The sequence below is a fragment of the Rhinoderma darwinii genome, chromosome 1 (genome assembly GCF_050947455.1).
Source record: "Rhinoderma darwinii isolate aRhiDar2 chromosome 1, aRhiDar2.hap1, whole genome shotgun sequence".
Lineage (NCBI taxonomy): Eukaryota > Metazoa > Chordata > Amphibia > Anura > Rhinodermatidae > Rhinoderma > Rhinoderma darwinii.
This window is the reverse complement of record NC_134687.1, coordinates 507,882,699-507,902,558: the sequence shown is the minus strand read 5'-3', so window position 1 is coordinate 507,902,558 and position 19,860 is coordinate 507,882,699. Positions and strand designations below refer to the sequence as shown.

At 41.8% G+C, this 19,860-nt stretch overlaps 1 protein-coding gene across 1 annotated transcript in view; it reads left to right on the top strand.

The window, feature by feature from the left end:
- The first annotated feature begins 334 nt into the window (after positions 1 to 334).
- Positions 335 to 19,860, top strand: part of PRR16 (proline rich 16) — a 413,372-nt gene continuing 393,846 nt past the window's right edge. Inside the window, exon 1 of the mRNA XM_075836259.1 lies at positions 335 to 998. Within this exon, the coding sequence (XP_075692374.1) occupies positions 855 to 998 (144 nt within the window). The 5' untranslated portion in view covers positions 335 to 854. The remainder of the gene's footprint in view (positions 999 to 19,860) is intronic.

Genomic DNA, 19,860 nt, shown 5'->3' with positions numbered 1-19,860 from the left:
TTATTCATCCATCCTCTTTTCTGAGGAAACAAAGCAAGGAATATTTCCTCTTTTTTTTTTTTTGACCCTTCACTCTCCCTCTTCCCAGGGGATCCTTGTAACTGACATCTTCACCTCCTACTCCTTCTTTTCTTACAAGATAAAAGCATAGTATATTCTCATCCCTTAGCTAATGATTTCTCATAAATCATCAGTTATTGCCAGATTGGACTGGAGACAATTTGTAGAATGACACATGACGTATGGGCTTTATTGACATGGTATAAAGCATGTCAATGTTCTACTTCTTTTTTGTCATGTGTTTTCTATGTTTTAGTGCACTGCATATAAATTATAATCCATGCTTTATGTGTGTGACAGAGTCAAATATGCCTGTTATCACTGGTCCCTTTGGTAATGCATAGCAATGCTATTGCTGCATTACATGGAGAAATACGGTAATGCAGGAGAGTAGAAGAGAACAGATAGACTGTGTGTAGCAAGCAGTAGGCATGCTGTGTATAGAGGGACGCTGAACGCCAGAGAAGAATGTGGCTGTTACCAATTAAAAGTAAATGGATCTTTAGGTGGTTCTGAAGTAAAGGACTCTTATGTCATACGTGAACTTTGGGATCTCACACTTTTTTCTCCCTTGATTTACTAAAGCGCTGTGACGCAGGCACTGCTAGACCATCGCCACTAGTCTGCAGCCCATTCCCCAAGCAGTTCTGTGGAGTTCATGGCAGCGTGTATACTGGGAGACGAAAAAGAGGAAAATGAGGGAGATCTGAGCAAGAAAATGCGGGGGAAAAGCTACTCAGAGAGGGCTGGAGACAGTCACCCTCTTCTGAAGCTCCCTTGAGCTGGACTGCAGTATGTCAGCAAAGTCTAAGGGGACATCCTCACCGACAGAGGAGCAAGCCTCCAAAGCCAAGGTGAAAGAACAGATCAAGATTATTGTGGATGATTTGGAATTAGTCCTGGGAGACTTGAAGGATGTAGCAAAGGAACTTAAAGAGGTAAGGTCTCCAAAGACAAGGAGGGTGAACACAAGGGGTTGTCCACACCAAGCAGGACAAATGCTGCACATAGACCATCACAAAGTCTAACTTAACTATGAAACATAAGCAGTACATAACTGGCCGGCAGAGCATTGGGAAGGTGTGTGTGGAACCACTTGTTATCACACTGCTTTGTGAATGGGAGAGTATATCCGGATAGTGTGAATAATGGGAAACATTATGGTTATTGGTACTAGTAGGTTTTCTTAGGCTTTTTCTTATACAATGACACACGAGAGAACACTGCTCTACAATAAAACTGCAACCTGAACAGAATCCCACATAGACTGCACTTGTATCTGTGTGAGATGGATATAGGAGGCATGCAGATTTCAATGAGCATTTCTTAGTTACGCATCTGATTCCTGTCTCTCTGTGATTTTATGCACTATTAATGGGCTCATGTTTCAAAGGCGGCTATGCAGAAGATCTAGACATCTTCAGTGTAAAGACTGTGTTCAATTATCTACAAGTTAATCTTGTCTTACATGCAGAATGTGTGCGTATATGTTAAAGTATATGGGTGTGTATATATATATATATATATATATATATATATATATTCACACATACACCCATGTGCCTGTAGACTTTTTTTTATTTTTTATTAATGGATTTTAGAATCCATTCAGCCATCACAGAAGATGTGCCCAGTTAGTACTGTAGCTGCAAGATGTTTCTTACTAATACATCTTTCTCCACTTAAGAGATTTAGACTATAGAATTATTATTATTATTGTTATTATTATTGTTGTTTTAGTTCTTTTAGTAAACATTACATTCCTGGGAAACTTTTATGTAATAAAACAGATATTCTTAACAGATATAGTCATGATTGGATATATGAATGTAATTTCTCTGTGAGCACTACCTCTTTAATGCTTTTTAACCAAAGCACCTTCATATATAGACAGGTTGATGAATATTTGATATTATATGTTATCACATATCATGTCTCCCTTATTACGGGCAGTCTGGGATATTGGGCTGGAATATAAATGTGTGTGATGATAAGCTCGCAAACATGTGATGAAATTAATGATTCTGATGCTGAAAACAAATCACTAGAGCATTTTCCGGAGACATTTTTTTTCTTCTAGAGAATGAGTCAGCTGGTGAAATAATGTATGATAATATGAGGAAAGATGCTGTCAGATGTGTGGATTTAATGCCAGTGGTTTGGAAAAGTAAGTGCTAAAATAAATAATAGATTTCCTCTTAATATTGGCATGGAGTGATTAAAATAAATAGATGGAAATAGTCTTTCTTGCATACATTCAGGGAAAGCATGTTTGCATTGCCAGTGGCAAGTGTCACATTCCTTGCGGTTTAAAAGGAGACATAATGTAACTCAAAGGATGTCAGCAGCAGATAAATGTAGCAACAAAACAGCTAAGGGTTTCTTTTCTTTTTTTCAATTCACTAAATCATAATTTTACAACACAACTGGTCGACAGATGGTTGGATTATGCATTGAAATTCTAGTCGAAAGACTTTGTACTTTGACTGATAATCCTCAGTTTGCTATTTATATAAGGCAGACATTCATTTCATTGAGTGTGTGGTTTCCAATCTGAATCGACTGCAACAGGTCCAGTAATTGTAACAATAATAGTTAAACTAGATGAAAACAGAAGAAGGTTGGCATATAGAAGGCATCCATGCTAAAAGCTTGTCTCTGTGAGATAGTATCTCTCCTTATATACATGTATAACCGTGATGAGGCAATTGAAGGGGGTCCTCAGCTCAGGGCTCCCCTCTGTTAGCTAGAGCTGAACGCTGCATAATGCAATGACCGCTCTAGAGGACCACCAGTGTCCAATGACATCAGTTGTTGCTGGAGAGATAATAACCAATGAAACAGCTGCTCTCCCCAAAAACAGCTGATTTTGGAGGTACTCAACAGTAGTAGTGTGTTTGTAAAAAACATGAAACTTCTTTAAGGACTCTATATGTAGGTGTTTGAAAAATGTATCTATCTTGCCATCTATTTGCTATCTATGGCTTTCTTAATATATGAGAATTTTTGCACATTATTGTTCTGTTTTTTTTTTGGACAGAAGCAATTAACCTTGGGCATTGACCATGTACTTTGTAATACAAGGCCATCAAAGATGTGTAAACTGATACTTCATTGTCATTCTATGTGTTCTTATCCAGTAACACTGATGGCTTGGGAATGTAATACTATGAATCAGACACATTTATTTGGAATGAAACAGAATTAAGTCTCTGTAGTTTGGGTGATTCACTGTGTAATCAGGCTGAAAGCAATAGTTGATTAAGATTTTTGTCCCAAGTTCAAATGCTAGTGACAAATAATTCAATTACGATGGATTTTCTTTTCTATTTTTTGTTCTTCTGTTTTAAATATTTCATAGATATATTCCAGTAAAGCCCATTTTGCCAGTGATTGGTGCATCACTTTCAAAGCAGATTAGAAGTTAAGGATGACTTTAACTAGGAAGGAGATTGAAATCACTAATCTTTCCTTCATTTTGTTAGCTCTTTGTATAAAGAACTGCACATCTAGTTACAAAGACTGACAGTTTGAAGATGCCTGTAGGAGATATTTGCATACTAACTTTGTTCGTTTATCTCTCAGCTCACAAATCATACTATGGGGTATATATATATAATAACAGTGGAGGTGACACGTAAATATGTCACATGTAAAACTACGTAATTTAAAGTGTACGATTAGCAAAAGTGCATTGGTACGGTATGCTGTATGTTTAAGCATATTCCTGATGTACACAATGATAAACTAACCAGATATGGCATATTAAATAATTTTGTCTCCAAAAACATTATAAATTGCATCTAATTGACATTTCAATAGAACATAATAGATCAGGTAAATGATTGCAGTTACGTAAGGTCATCTTTTTTTTCCACCCTACCTAGAGGTCATAAAATTGGCTTTGTGTGTTTTCTAAGCAAACAGCGATTGGATTATTATTCTAAAAATATAATCTATCATGTATTACATATTAAGGCCCCATGCACACGACCGTGTTTTTGCGGCCGCAATTCCCCCGAAAATCCACGGGAGAATTGCGGCCCCATTCTTTTCTATGGGGCCATGCACACGACCGTAGTTTTTGCGGTCCTTGCACGGCCCGGGAGCCCGGACCGCAGAAAGAACGGGCATGTCCTATTACGGCCCGGTTCTGCGGTCCGGGCTCATTGAAAACAATGGCGGCGGCCATGTGCATGTCCCGCGATTTGCGGGCGGCCTGCGGCTGACAGTCCGCTGACAGTCCGCAGCCGGCCGACACGAAAATCACGGCCGTGCACACGCCTACGGTCGTGTGCATGAGGCCTTAGCCATCTCATCTGATAAATGGGGAAGATCATTATGGAAGGTGAATGATAAGGATGTAATATAAAAAATACAGATGGAAGCAGTACAAAACCAGACTATAAAAATAAAGCAAGCAAAAATATGGAGAACAACCTACTCAATGAGAGACAGTTTTACAATATTTCTTCTAGTCTCAACACCAGGAGAAAGGTGACTTGCAACTGAAACATTTTCCACCAACTTCGAGAATGTGCAACCTGACCAAGAGATGAATTGCATCAACTATGTTTGTAGCTTCCCACTGTATTTAGATAGAAAAGCTATGAAGGACTACTCTTAAAAATTTTCAACAATACTTGTGATAATATAATAATACAAATGAGAGTTTATGCATCTACAGAATCCGCAAGCCATTATACCATGACATTTCTTTAATCCGATATTTGATAATCTAGAAAATCTAATAATCCAAAACTTGTTTTTGCACATAACTACAACATACTGTGGAATTTCACAAGACCAGAAAGAGAAGACTGAGCAGATGATGCCAAATAGGAAATCACCCTAATTTAAAAAGTGTTGTTATACAGTAGTAGTAGACTTTGTGTTACTATTGTATTTAGGACTCCTGGTCTTCCTGAACATTCTCTAATTATACAAGTGAGTTTTTGAACTCTTCTTTGATCATTCAATAATTCAAAATACTTGATCATCTAGTGCCTTTCAGGTTTTCTTGATGCCTGATTAAAGGAATCCTACTGTATATGGATCAGATCACTATGGCGGATTGCTAGATAACATTTTTCCTTATTTCTTTATATTGAAAACTATATATATATACTGTGTGTGTGTGTGTATATATATATATATATATATATATATATATATATATATAATATAAAATATTGCTTTGAAGGTTTATTACACTTAAATAATTATGAGGGTGAGAGGAATGATGAGAAGTTTCAACTCTGGATCTTTTAGGTTTGTGAATACAATTCAGGGCTTTAATATAGACTATTACTCAGAATCAGTGCAAGATAAGCATTGCAATGTATTAAAAAATAGCTTTTAATATCTAAAATGTACACTGGTGTGTAAAGGGGCACATACACTTTAAATAAAACAAATTATACCCTTGCATGTCTTCTTTTTAAGCCTAAGGCTGGGTTCACACGTGGCGGAATTTCACTTAAATTCCGCTGCGGACACTCCGCAGCGTTAATCCGCAGCGGAGCCGTTTGTCCATTGACTTACACTTTAATTTAGCAGTGTTCGTTTAGACGAGGCGTAAAATTCCGCTGCGGAGCATAGGCTGCGGAGCGGAATTTGGTGTCCGCAGCATGCTCTGTCTGTTGCGGAGCAGTGGCGGACTCATGGTGGAATTTCTCCATTGACTTCAATGGAGATTCTAATTTCCGCAATGAAGTCCGCAGCTGTCATGCACATGTTATGTGTGCTGCGGATGCGTCTTGCTTTTTTAACATGACATTTCTTCATTCTGGCTGGACCTATGTATTTCTAGGTCTACAGCCAGACTGAGGAAGTCAATGGGGCTCCCGTAATGACGGGAGCGTTGCTAGGAGACGTCTGTAAATAGTCACTGTCCAGGGTGCTGAAAGAGTTAAGCGATCGGCAGTAACTGTTTCTGCACCCTGGATAGTGACTACCGATCACAATATACAGCAACCTGTAAAAAAATATAAGTTCATACTTACCGAGAACTCCCTGCTTCTGTCTCCAGTCCGGCCTCCCAGGATGACGTTTCAGTCTAAGTGACGGCTTCAGCCAATCACAGGCCAAGCACAGGCTGCAGCGGTCACATGGACTGGCGCGTCATCCAGGGAGGTCGGGCTGGATGCCGAAAGAGGGACGCGTCACCAAGACAACGGCCGGTAAGTATTAAATTTGTTTACTTTCACTAGGGAAAGTGCTGTCCCTTCTCTCTATCCTGCACTGATAGGGAGAAGGGAAGCACTTTTCCCACAGTCCGCAGCAGCTAGTCCGCATCAATTTACTGCACATTTTGTGCAGATCCGCAGCAGAATCTGCAACGCAGATTCTGTGCGGCATTGATGCGGACAGTTGCGGAGGAAATCCGCCACGTGTGGTCATGCCCTAAAGGTTCGTCTCACGTCTAGCTTTGCCAGTCAAAACGAGTGCTGATCGATGAGACAACTCCTTGATTGGCGATCGTTAGCACCTTTCATAAGGAGCAATGATTGGTTATGTATGGCGACGAGCGCTCATTACTATGATCTATCTCCATACATTTCTATCATGTCAGCAGCACATCTCTCTGGTTATACATGGAAATTTACCACTTGACTTGAGACCACTTTGTTGACCTCATGAATGAGATGATCAGTCGATGAACGAGGGTTTGATCATTCATCGCTGACCGTTGCCCTGTTTACACAGGGCAATGAAGGAGAATGAGTGTTCTTATAAACACTCGTTTGCCTGATCATTGGCCCATGCAAGAGGTCCTTTACAGTATGCCACATGCATTACAAAAAAATTGTAGTTAAAGACATTTAGCCTGTCTGACAGGAGGTCTTCTTAAAGAGGCTCTGTCACCACATTATAAGTGCCCTGTCTCCTATATAAGGAGATCGGCGCTGTAATGTAGGTGACAGTAATTCTTTTTATTTTAAAAAACGATCTTTTGTCACAACGTTAGGAGCGATTTTGGTTTATGCTAATGAGCTTTCTTAATCCCCAAGTGGGCGTACTTTTATTTTCGACCAAGTGGGCATTGTACAAGGGAGTGCATGACGCTGACCAATCGGCATCATGCACTCCTCTCCATTCATTTACACTGCACTAGCAATATAGTTATATCACTATGTGCAGCTACATACACAAGCCCTAACATTACTACAGTGGCCTGATAATGAATACACATGACCATCCAGCTTGGACGTCATGTGTACTCAGAATCCTGACACTTCTGAATCTTTTTTGTGAGATTCCGGCAAGTGAAACCAAATCTCGTTTAGCTCCGTAATCTCGCGAGATTTGGGTTCACTTGCCGGAATCTCACAAAAAAAGAGTCCGAAGTGTCAGGATTCTGAGTACACATGACGTCCAGGCTGGATTTCATGTGTATTCATTATCAGGACACTGTAGTAATGTTAGGGCTTGTGTATGTAGCTGCACATAGTGATATAACTATATCGCTAGTGCAGTGTAAATGAATGGAGAGGAGTGCATGATGCTGATTGGTCAGCGTCATACATTCCTCTGTACAACGCCCACTTGGTCGAAAGTAAAAGTACGCCCACTTGGGCATTAAGAAAGCTCATTAGCATAAACCAAAATCGCTCCTAACGTTGTGAAAAAAGATAGTTTTTTAAAAATAAAAAGCATTACTGTCACCTACATTACAGCGCCAATCTCCTTATATAGGAGATAGGGCACTTATCATGTGGTGACAGAGCCTCTTTAAGGAGTCTCATTAGGTTATAATGGACAAGACGATGCAGAGATTGAGACCTACATTTTTCTATGTGACTTAAACTCCTATTACATCGGCCGATAATCGACCGGTGCAGTGAGCGCCGATCAACGAAACATCGTTGATCGGCGCCTGTTTGCTCCTGTCACAAGGATCTATGGATGGGGACGAGCGGTCGTTACTCCGATCGCTCGTCCCCATGCATTATTATCATGTCGGCAGCGCGTCTCCCTGTCTAGACAGGGAGATATGCTGCCGAAAACGATAATATTTAACTTTTTTAAAACTATACGATCAGCAGATGAATTTGCTCATTCATCTGCTGATCGCTGTCCTGTTTTTATGAACGCTTGTCTGTCCGATAATCGCCCAGTGCAATACCCCCTTTACTTCTAGCTACAATCTGCCATCTATCTTTGTAACTTAAATATACTAGTGCTAGACATATGATGCACGCAGTTTTGTAAGAATCATCCATAAGAAAAGGCTATGTCCAAAAAAATATGTGAGAAAAGGAAATGCATATTTTATTCATCAATAAGTGTGAAATGCTGCAAGTTTCTAGCAAAAATGCTTGTACATCATAAATTATATAACAATAGTTTTTAGAAAGCACTGGGCTTCTGATCATTCTTGTTTTAGAAAAACAGGTAGTATTCAAACTTTTATAGGATGTTCTCTTTGTTCTTCTACCTCTACACACCCTATTGTTATGCCCCTGATGTCAATATCACTTGAGACCTTCCTTTCCATAGCCACATAGAAGCCCTTTGGGCAGCCTCCATGGTAGGTACACCCGATCTGTAGGGAGCATGATGTATTGTAGGTTACCGCCCACACAGAGTGATTGACATCTTATCCTGTATGAGTTTGTACACAAGGAGAGCTGTCAATCATAGATTTGTGGGTTGTGAAAGCAGCACTCACAGGCTTTCTCTGGGTCCTAACCTCATTAAAACAACTTTGTACATGAAAATATTAAATAAATTAATAGAAAAAGATATGTCCCCAAAACTCAGCCTTTCCCCCTTAATCCCGTGCTGCCCTCAGATAGAGTAACATAGGCGAGATTAGAGATGTGCTTTAAGGAAAAGTTCTGTTGATAGCAGAACAGATGTGATACATTTATTATATTTCACTGACAAATGAAACCACAATATGGTTAGGGGTCCCAGTAGTGGAATAAGAATATAATCATCTGTCAGTGAAATCATGTTGCATTTTATATTATTCATAGCGTCATAATTATAACATGAAAAATCTTAAAGAGCTTTGCTACTTTAATTTTTTCAAAGCTATATAGGATCTGAGCCAAGATGTCCTCAGAAGCCTTGCTGTCAATGATGAAACTCAGATCTGGTTCTCCATTCCAGACTGACACTTCAACTGACACAGAGCCAAAAATGCATATTGGACAAGCATTTAGAGGAAAATAAATGTATGAATATATATCAAACATTGACGGGATCTAATACTTGTGCTAGGTGATCAACAAGAGCTTGAAAGTAACTTTCTGTAACTACGCTACTATAAGGAAACTGCAATATTACTCTTCCTTTTGAGTTGCTATTTTTAAATGTTAATAATTTATCATCTCTATTATATATTCATATAATGCATAAATAACATATTACATCTTATTGGCAGTAAACCTTTCCCTATGCTATGAACATGTTGCCTTTAGAGTATAGGAATGAATACTTCATTAGGGTAATACAGAGTGGTTTGATCAAGTGTTAAATGCTATGAAATAGAGTTAGTTTTGTTGAAAAAAAGGATGTATCCATGGGAAGATAGGGAATAGCGTGGGGAAGATAAAAAGGAATCCTAGTTTATCTTTATTGATTCAAAGAATGGCAAGGAACCCCCATCAGAAATGGTCTTGTTTTTATTTAAAGGGCATGTATCACCTACATTTGTTTTCCTAATTAAAGCCAGAAAGTGAAACATAATTTTTGTTTATCTGTTTTCATTTTTTGATTGTAGATTTAATTTTCTCTACTTGATTATGGGGGCAGCCATCTTGCCTGAGCTGTTGCTAACAGTATTTAGAGATATGCTTTACAGCAGTCACATGGACAATAGGAATCTGTGGACAGGAGGGGACCCATTAACATCTATGGGAGAGTTTTCTAAGCATGCTTTGTAACCTGTGCAGAGGTTATTGTGCAGGATGGGATAGGAGACGAGCTGTGTCCATCACCTATTGTCAATAGTGGATCCTGTGTTATTTATAAAGAGGTATTACCTTTTATTGTAATCCTGCCTGTGATGATTATGAGATGATAGCAGAGAAGTGATCTCTACAAAATAGGAAGTTCCAGTCTATTGTGAGGTTCAATGACCAGAGGGAAAAGTATGAGATTTTAGGATTATTTCTTAATATAAATAATGACATAGAAAAAAATCACCAACATTTTTAAAAAATATCTTTAACATAAAAAATTGATTTGAACAATAACTAATTTTCTTATGACAAATTTAATTTAAAGAGTATATTTACATATGCAGGGCCGGCATCAACACCCAGGCAAGTGCCGGGGCCCACTACCCTTGGGGGGTCCCACTCGGCTGCCAGGTGCTGCCTGCCCGGCAGTGGATGGACAGTGATGTCAGGAGGAGAGAAGGAGTCCCAGGCAGAGCTCTAGAAGTGGCTCTGCTCCAGGACTCCGTCTCTGGGGAGGCCCCTGACATCACTGTCCATATATAGACAGTGTTGTCAGGAGCAGATCAGTGTCCCAGGCAGAGTGCTGGTAGCGCTCTGCCCGAGACTTTGTCTCTGGGGTTGCCCCTGACATCACTATCCGTATATGGACAGTGATGTCAGGGGCTTCCCCAGAGCCAGAGTGCCAGAGCAAAGCCCTTACTAGCTCTGCTTCGGACATCACTATTCATATATGGACAGTGATGTCAGGAGCAGAGCAGGAGTCCAAGGCAGAGTGCTAGTAGTGCTCTGCCTGGGACTATGGCTCTGTGGTTGCCCCTGACAACACTGTCCATATATGGACAGTGACATCAGGGGCTTTTCCAGAAACGGAATCCCCAGCCAGAGCATCGGCAATGCTCTGGCTGCGGATTCCACACGGGAACCCCAAAGGCTCTACAGGGAGGGTGGCTGTGTGGCACTACCAGGGAGGGTGGCTCTGTGGCACTACCAGGAAGGAGGGGGTTGTATGTCGCTACTTTGGAGGTGGCCTGTATGGCACTACTTGGGAGGCAGGGCTGTGTGGCACTACCTGGGAGGTGGAGGCTGTGTGGCACTACCTGGAAGGGGGGGGGGCTGTGTGGCACTACCTGGGAAGTGGAGGCTGTGTGGCACTACCAGGGAGGGGGGCTGGGTGGCACTACCAGGAAGGGGGGCTGTGTGGCACTACCTGGGCGGGGGGCTGTGTGGCACTACCTGTGTTGGCGGCTGTGTGGCACTATCTACAGAGGGGACTAAATTTATGGGGGTGCAAACTGGGGGCCTAATGTCTATATGGGGGCACAAAGTGACGTTTTCTGCCATTTTACTGCCGCCGTGAGTTCCCCCGCAAAGGGGCCTACTAAGTCTGTGTCGCCCAAGGGCCCACATAGACCTGGAGCCGGCCCTGTACATATGGCAGTTTTATTGTAAAACATTCTGAATGGGGTTTATATAAATTCATGCAGATGCTAGAGAAACAACCACATACCCCATTTGCAGACATTCCTGCAACAAATCTGCCACATGTGAGTATACCAATCAAATTTAGAACCGAGTTCCTGAGTCCCAATGCAAAATCTGTAACAGACCCCCCCCCCCCACACAATTTAAATGCAATTTAAGGTGCCTGTATCCTCTTATGTGGCAGGTGCGACCTCTGCACCTTATATATATATATATATATATATATATATACATACACACTACCGTTCAAAAGTTTGGGGTCACCCAGATAATTTTGTGTTTTCCATGAAAACTCACACTTACATTTATCAAATGAGTTGCAAAATGACTAGAAAATATAGTCAAGACATTGACAAGGTTAGAAATAATGATTTTTATTTGAAATAATAATTTTCTCCTTCAAACTTTGCTTTTGTCAAAGAATGCTCCATTTGCAGCAATTACAGCATTGCAGACCTTTGGCGTTCTAGCTGTTAATTTGCTCAGGTAATCGGGAGAAATTTCACCCCATGCTTCCAGAAGGCCCTCCCACAAGTTGGATTGGCTTGATGGGCACTTCTTGCGTACCATACGGTCAAGCTGCTCCCACAACAGCTCTATGGGGTTGAGATCTGGTGACTGCGCTGGCCACTCCATTACAGATAGAATACCAGCTGCCTGCTTCTTCCCTAAATAGTTCTTGCATAATTTGGACGTGTGCTTTGGGTCATTGTCCTGTTGTAGGATGAAATTGGCTCCAATCAAGCGCTGTCCACAGGGTATGGCATGGCGTTGCAAAATGGAGTGATAGCCTTCCTTATTCAAAACCCTTTTACCTTGTACAAATCTCCCACTTTACCAGCACCAAAGCAACCCCAGACCATCACATTACCTCCACCATGCTTGATAGATGGCGTCAGGCACTCTTTCAGCATCTCTTCAGTTGTTCTGCGTCTCACAAATGTTCTTCTGTGTGATGCAAACACCTCAAACTTCGATTTGTCTGTCCATAACACTTTTTTCCAATCTTCCTCTGTCCAATGTCTGTGTGCTTTTGCCCATATTAATATTTTCCTTTTATTAGCCAGTCTCAGATATGGCTTTTTCTTTGCCACTCTGCCCTGAAGGCCAGCATCCCGGAGTCGCCTCTTCACTGTAGACGTTGACACTGGCGTTTTGCGGGTACTATTTAATGAAGCTGCCAGTTGAGGACCTGTGAGGCGTCTATTTCTCAAACTAGAGACTCTAATGTACTTGTCTTGTTGCTGAGTTGTGCAGCGGGGCCTCCCACTTCTCTTTCTACTCTTATTAGAGCCTGTTTGTGCTGTCCTCTGAAGGGAGTAGTACACACCGTTGTAGGAAATCTTCAGTTTCTTGGCAATTTCTCGCATGGAATAGCCTTCATTTCTAAGAACAAGAATAGACTGTCGAGTTTCACATGAAAGCTCTCTTTTTCTAGCCATTTGGAGAGTTTAATCGAACTCACTAATGTAATGCTCCAGATTCTCAACTAGCTCAAAGGAAGGCAGTTTTATAGCTCCTCTAAACAGCAAACTGTTTACAGCGGTGCTAACATAATTGCACAAGGGTTTTCAAGTGTTTTCTAATCATCCATTAGCCTTCTAACACAGTTAGCAAACACAATGTACCATTAGAACACTGGAGTGATGGTTGCTGGAAATGGGCCTCTATACACCTATGTAGATATTGCCTTAAAAACCAGACGTTTGCAGCTAGAATAGTCATTTAGCACATTAACAATGTATAGAGTGTATTTCTGATTAATTTAATGTTATCTTCATTGAAAATAACTGTGCTTTTCTTTCAAAAATAAGGAAATTTCTAAGTGACCCTAAAATTTTGAAAGGTAGTGTGTGTATATATATATATATATATATATATATATATATATATATATATATATATATATATATATATATGTCACCACACAGGAATAATTTCTACAGTTATAACACAGAGCATGAATAATGTAAGTGAGGGGAAAAACAGTACAGGGCTATTAAATACAATGATGTCACAGCACAGGAATCCTACTTACAGTTATGTCACAGAACTGAATACATTAAACAGAACGCCAGCTCATACCTGAGCGGCCACGTACCTCTCCTTTATTACCGACTACATTGGTACCCTTGAGGAATTTGGATTTACGTGTTATGGATAACCATACTGATCAGTAGCGCATGGAAAGCGCCAGTTTTTTGCTTTTTTGCCTTTATTCCTCCATGTACCTCTCCTTGTCTCACTGCCGCCACAAAACTCCATAGTGGTTTATGCGAGGGCTATGCTATACCTTGAAGAGAAATATGTCCAGCGGGTCAGTGCTCAGCCTGCGGTTGATCACCTCTGAGTATATACACCTGCTTAGAATTGCCACACTTTGCCTGAACAACAAGATCTTTTGTATCCTGTTCATTTGTGAAGGTGTATACAGCCGTCAGCACCCGGCAAGTTTGGACTGGTTCTGGGGCCCACTGAAGGAGGTAGGGCCACTTATGTCTACACTTTCTCAGAAACTACATAGGACGCTGCTGTATTGTTAAGTGCTGTATAAATTCTCCCGGCACTGCTCGAAGGTTCCCTCTATATATTTGATTCATTTTAAGCTCTTCTTTTCCTTATCTCTGCTGGGACTCAAACTCAGGACCTGCTGTATGGGAGGTAATGCTAGCAGTGAGCCCCAAGCTACACTGCCTCCAATGTGTGACTTCTCTCTGCCTAAATGCCTCAATGCCTCAATTCCGGGGCGTAACTAGGAAAGACTTGACACCATAGCAAATTTTGACTAGGCCCCCCCCCGTCCCATGGGTGCCACACACAGACCCCATGTAGATAGTACCCTCCTATAGGTTCTGCCATACAGCCCCCTTGTACACAATGCTATACAGCCCCCTTGTAGACAGTGGCAAGCAGACCCCCTTGTAAATAGTTCTTCCCACCTCCCCTTTGTAGATAGCGCCATACAGCCCCCTGTAGATAGTGCCATACAGCCCCCTGTAGATAGTGCCATACAGCCCCCTGTAGATAGTGCCATACAGCCCCCTGTAGATAGTGCCATACAGCCCCCTGTAGATAGTGCCATACAGCCCCCTGTAGATAGTGCCATACAGCCCCCTGTAGATAGTGCCATACAGCCCCCTTTAGATAGCGCCATACAGCCCCCTGTAGATAGCGCCATATAGCCCCCTGTAGATAGCGCCATATAGCCCCCTGTAGATAGCGCCATATAGCCCCCTGTAGATAGTGCCATACAGCCCCCTGTAGATAGTGCCATACACCCCCCTGTAGATATCGCCATACAACCCCCCTGTAGATATCGCCATACAACCCACCTGTAGATATCTCCATACAACCCCCCTGTAGATATCGCCATACAACCCCCCTGTAGATAGCGCCATATAGCCCCCCTGTAGATAGCGCCATACAGCCCACCTGTAGATAGCCCTATACAGCCCACCTTTAGATAGCGCCATACAGCCCCACCTGTAGATAACTCCATACAGCCCCCCTGTAGATAGTGCCATACAGCCCCCCCTGTAGATACTGCCATACAACCCACCCTATCGACAGTGCCCCCCCCACCTGTAGACCGTGCCCCCCAAACTAATAAAACAAAAAAACTTTAAACTCACCTTGGTCCCATTCCTGCGACGAACAGAGCTTCTACACAAGCCTCCGCAACGCCAATGGGATACTTGCGTAGGCCGGCGTGATCCAGTGACTTCAGACGTAGAACGGCTTGTAGACAATGGCAGAGCAAGGAGATACCTCCCTGCTCTGTCATAGTGTTCAATAGTATCTGCGTCCTAAGGACACAAATACTATTGAAGGTGGCATCGTTAGGGCATGACCACACATGGCGGAATTCCTCCGCAACTGTCCGCATCGATGCCGCACAGAATCTGCGTTGCAGATTCTGCAGCGGATCTGCACAAAATGTGCAGTACATTGATGCGGACTAGCTGCTGCAGACTGCGGGAAAAGTGCTTCCCTTCTCCCTATCAGTGCAGGATAGAGAGAAGGGACAGCACTTTCCCTAGTGAAAGTAAACGATTTTCATACTTACCGGCCGTTGTCTTGGTGACGCGTCCCTCTTTCGGCATCCAGCCCGACCTCCCTGGATGACGCGCCAGTCCATGTGACCGCTGCAGCCTGTGCTTGGCCTGTGATTGGCTGCAGCCGTCACTTACACTGAAACGTCATCCTGGGAGGCCGGACTGGAGACAGACGAAGGGAGTTCTCGGTAAGTATGAACTTATATGTTTTTTTACAGATACATGTATATTGGGATCGGTAGTCACTGTCCCGGGTGCAGAAACAGTTACTGCCGATCGCTTAACTCTTTCAGCACCCTGGACAGTGACTATTTACAGACGTCTCCTAGCAACGCTCCCGTCATTACGGGAGCCCCATTGACTTCCTCAGTCTGGCTGTAGACCTAGAAATACCTAGGTCCAGCCAGAATGAAGAAATGTCAAGTTAAAAAAGCAAGACGCATCCGCAGCACACATGACATGTGCATGACAGCTGCGGACTTCATTGCGGAACTTAGAATCTCCATTGAAGTCAATGGAGAAATTCCGCCATGAGTCCGCCACTGCTCCGCAACAGACAGAGCATGCTGCGGACACCAAATTCCGCTCCGCAGCCTATGCTCCGCAGCGGAATTGTACGCATCGTGTAAACGAACACTGCTAAATTAAAGTGAAAGTCAATGGAGAAACGGCTCCGCTGCGGATTAACGCTGCGGAGTGTCCGCAGCGGAATTTAAGTGGAATTCCGCCATGTGTGAACCCGCCCTTACCGCTATAGCGGCTGCTAGCGGCACCACCAGGCATGGGGTACAGGTACAGCAGTAGTTACGCCACTGCTATTATTGTTCTTTACAAGCACAATGTACTAATATACTCCAGGATGTTAAACCTAGAAAGTAAAGATAAAAAGTAAAAGTCCCCTAATGGGGCTAAAAATGTTTTCATTATTTCTCCAGTGACATTAACATTTCTAAAAAATGATGGCGCCAAAAAATTACAATTAACACATTCTTATAATATACTTTATTAAATAAACATCACAAAACAGTAAATATCATAGACATATTTGTTATCCTAATAACAACTCCATCTACAATAAAGTTATTGCATTAGTTATGGTGATCGGTAAATTGTGGGAAAAAAGGTAGAATTGTTTTTTTTTTGCTCTGCATTTTTCATCCACAATAAAAGTTAACATAAATGAAACACTTATGTGTATCGCAAAAGGGCAGTTAAAAAGACTCCATACAGCCGCCATGAAAGGGGAAAGACAAAAACATTAAAAAAATACACTTGCCATCTAAACAAATACAGAACCCAAATTTCTATCAGTGGAAGGGTTAAATTACCAACTCGGTGGCATGTATCTGCCTCACTTATTCTTAGGGTATGTTAACATATAATTTTCGCCGCCTCTTTTGGCGTTCTTTGGTAAAAGTTACAGAAAAATATATTCATACAATTTTTTACAAAAAATAATCCGGGTAAAAGACACGGTGAAAATGTCAGGTGTGAACATTGAACTGACAACATTAGTAGTGGATGAAAGAAGCTAACATATAAGGGGCCCTGCTGTGACTCTAATTCCCAAGGGCCTACATAAACCTGGAGCCTGCTCTGGTGTTTGTTATTTGCTAAGTTTGGACTCTTTCTTGACTTCTTTGGATTGCTGCATGCGCCTGACCTGTATCAGTCTTATCATGCTGCATGAACTCTGCCAGCCCTGGTCTTGAATTTGTTTGTTCATACTTGTGTTCATCGTTTCTGGTAACTCATTTCGGAAATAAGATCTGCAAGCTGTCAGTAGTTGCTATTAGAGACTATATCAGGGTTGCAGCCTCGAGATTCCCTTCACAAAGTCCATAGCCCCGTAAGGAGCAATTTAATGTGAAGAAGTCCCTTAGACTTGTTAAGGGCCATCAATTTAGGCAGGTCATCAACTGGAACTCGATGTCTCTTATCTGGTTTCAAATATGTGGGAGAGCTTGACGATGCATCGGAGAGAAACTACACACTTCACACATATTGTAAGTGCAATCAGATTCTCTAGTTTATTAGCAAATAATACATAGATTATATATCATTAAAAGGGGTGATGGCCATGTCTCCCTCTCCAATCACATAAGAGGGGCCATGGCCTTCAGTCTATCCAATCAATATTGACCATGTCTCCTCCTCCTCTAAATCACGAGGGAGTTTATCATAAAGGAACACGTATACATTATATTACATTGTATCACATGTTTTGTAATATTGGTAATCAGCATATTTTTTAGCTACGTGCTCAGACATTATATATTTTAGCTATGCCAGCAGATTCATAGTCTGTCTAAGAAAGAGGAAGGATCATTTTAGCTCGTGGTGAGACATCTAAAAGGAAGAACAAAGGTTAAAGTATTACATTACTGTGTAAGTAGTTTTAAAACTTGAGAATAATATACAAAATAGAGGATAGAAATTCCAGGCTTCCATATCAGACTGTAGCCAAATCCAATGGAGATACAGTAAATCCATGCTCCTTTCCTGAGGCCTCAACTTTACAGTAATGCACATATTCATATCCTACCACAGGTATAATAAATATTGTGAGGTCACAGTACTGGTATAATAAATACAATGATGTCACAACACACGGTTAATGACTAAAGTGTAGAGGTGTACAATAGCAATAGTCAAAGTGAAGTAACAATAGTACAGGCTGATTAACACAGTGATGTTACAGTACAGTAATCCTGGTCGCAGTGTATCAAAATACATGGATAATGTACAATGTGATGTCATAAAACAATTAACAAACACAGTGAAATCACAGTACGATGTGTGCTTCTTTACCTTTCCTCATATCTCAACATATCCTAAAATGTGTGGCGTGAGAAGACCAGTTTTAAAAAAAACAACATGATTTTGCGATATTCTGTCACGAGATGTCTGTGTTTGGCCACCAAGTGGTTGTAATGTGAGTTGCCTTCTTTCAAGGGTTTTGCTTACATATTGTGATGTTATATTGAAATGTTTTCATGAGAAATTGAAGTCCTTAACACAATTCATGCAAAAGTAAAGGTGGACTCATCTGTACATGGATAATAAAAACTGTATGTCATAGGAAAAGATTATGATTGCAAACAGTGATGTCATGGAATATTACATACAGTGATGCAAAAGAAGAGTTATAATAAACAGTGATGCCACAGCTAAAAACAAAGGACCATGGTGATGTAACAAGACATAGGTAATAAACGCAATAGTGTGTTAAAATTGTAATGTTTTTTTGGCTACTGAAGAACTCTTTAGCCACTGGAAAACAAACTGGATTCTCTCCATTTGGAGTTCTTCACTTTTGAGGTGACCTTACAGTGAGCAGTGTCACGTTGGGTGTGTGGACCCACTGGGCCGTACCGCCTTGACGGTATAACAGCTGACCTCTGACAATATCGAAGACAGGCTCGGATGGCACCTTGGCAGCAGGCGAACACCAGGCGTGGTGTAACCAGGAAGGTGTAGTACACAGCACGACACGACTCCAACTCTAAACGACACTTGATCCAGGATAGCAGGGGACACAGGATCCAGGTAGCAGGAACGGGAACACTGGGAACTAGGAAAAACTTAAGGGACCATTTGCAGAGACGAACATGGGTAAATGACAACAACGCTCAGGCAATGCAGGAAGGGTCAGGGCCTTTCTTATAGTCCAGGGTGCTCATGGGCTAATTTGGATATCTAATTCAGGTGCGTGTGCCAGCCCTTTAAGAGCGGGCACGAGCATGCGCACGCACCCTACGGGACACAGCAGAGTGAAGCGGAAGTGAGCACTGGCGTCTCCTGGGGAGAAGATGCGGGCCAGAGCTCACTGATCCATGGCTGCAGCCGTCAGGAGGTGAGTAAACCTGACGGCCTCTGGCAATGTGTATTACAAGCATTTGCTCACAGTAAAAGGTTCTGTCTTTTTTTTTTTGAGAAATAGAGTCACATCTGTCCATGGGATGAGTCTGGTATTGCAGCTCTCCATCTTTCAAGGCAATGGGGCAGAACTTCAATGTCCAGGCATAATCCATGGAATTCTGGACTCCTTTATTGTTTTTTTATATCAGTTTTATGTTAGGGTTTTATTAAAAACGTTTATATTTATTTGTGTGTTTGTGTGTTACTTTTTTCTATTTTTACACTTTTTCTTCCCTATGGGGGCTGCCATTTTTTTTTCCATTTCTGTATGTGTTGATTAACGACACATACAGACATGGAATACGGCAGCTACAGTCCCATAGGGACTGCGAACGGGACCCGTTCCATCCACTTTGGTGTACGCCATGTGTGTGGGAACGGCGCATGCGCCGTTCCCACACAGTCCGATTTGAAATGCGTGCCGTCCG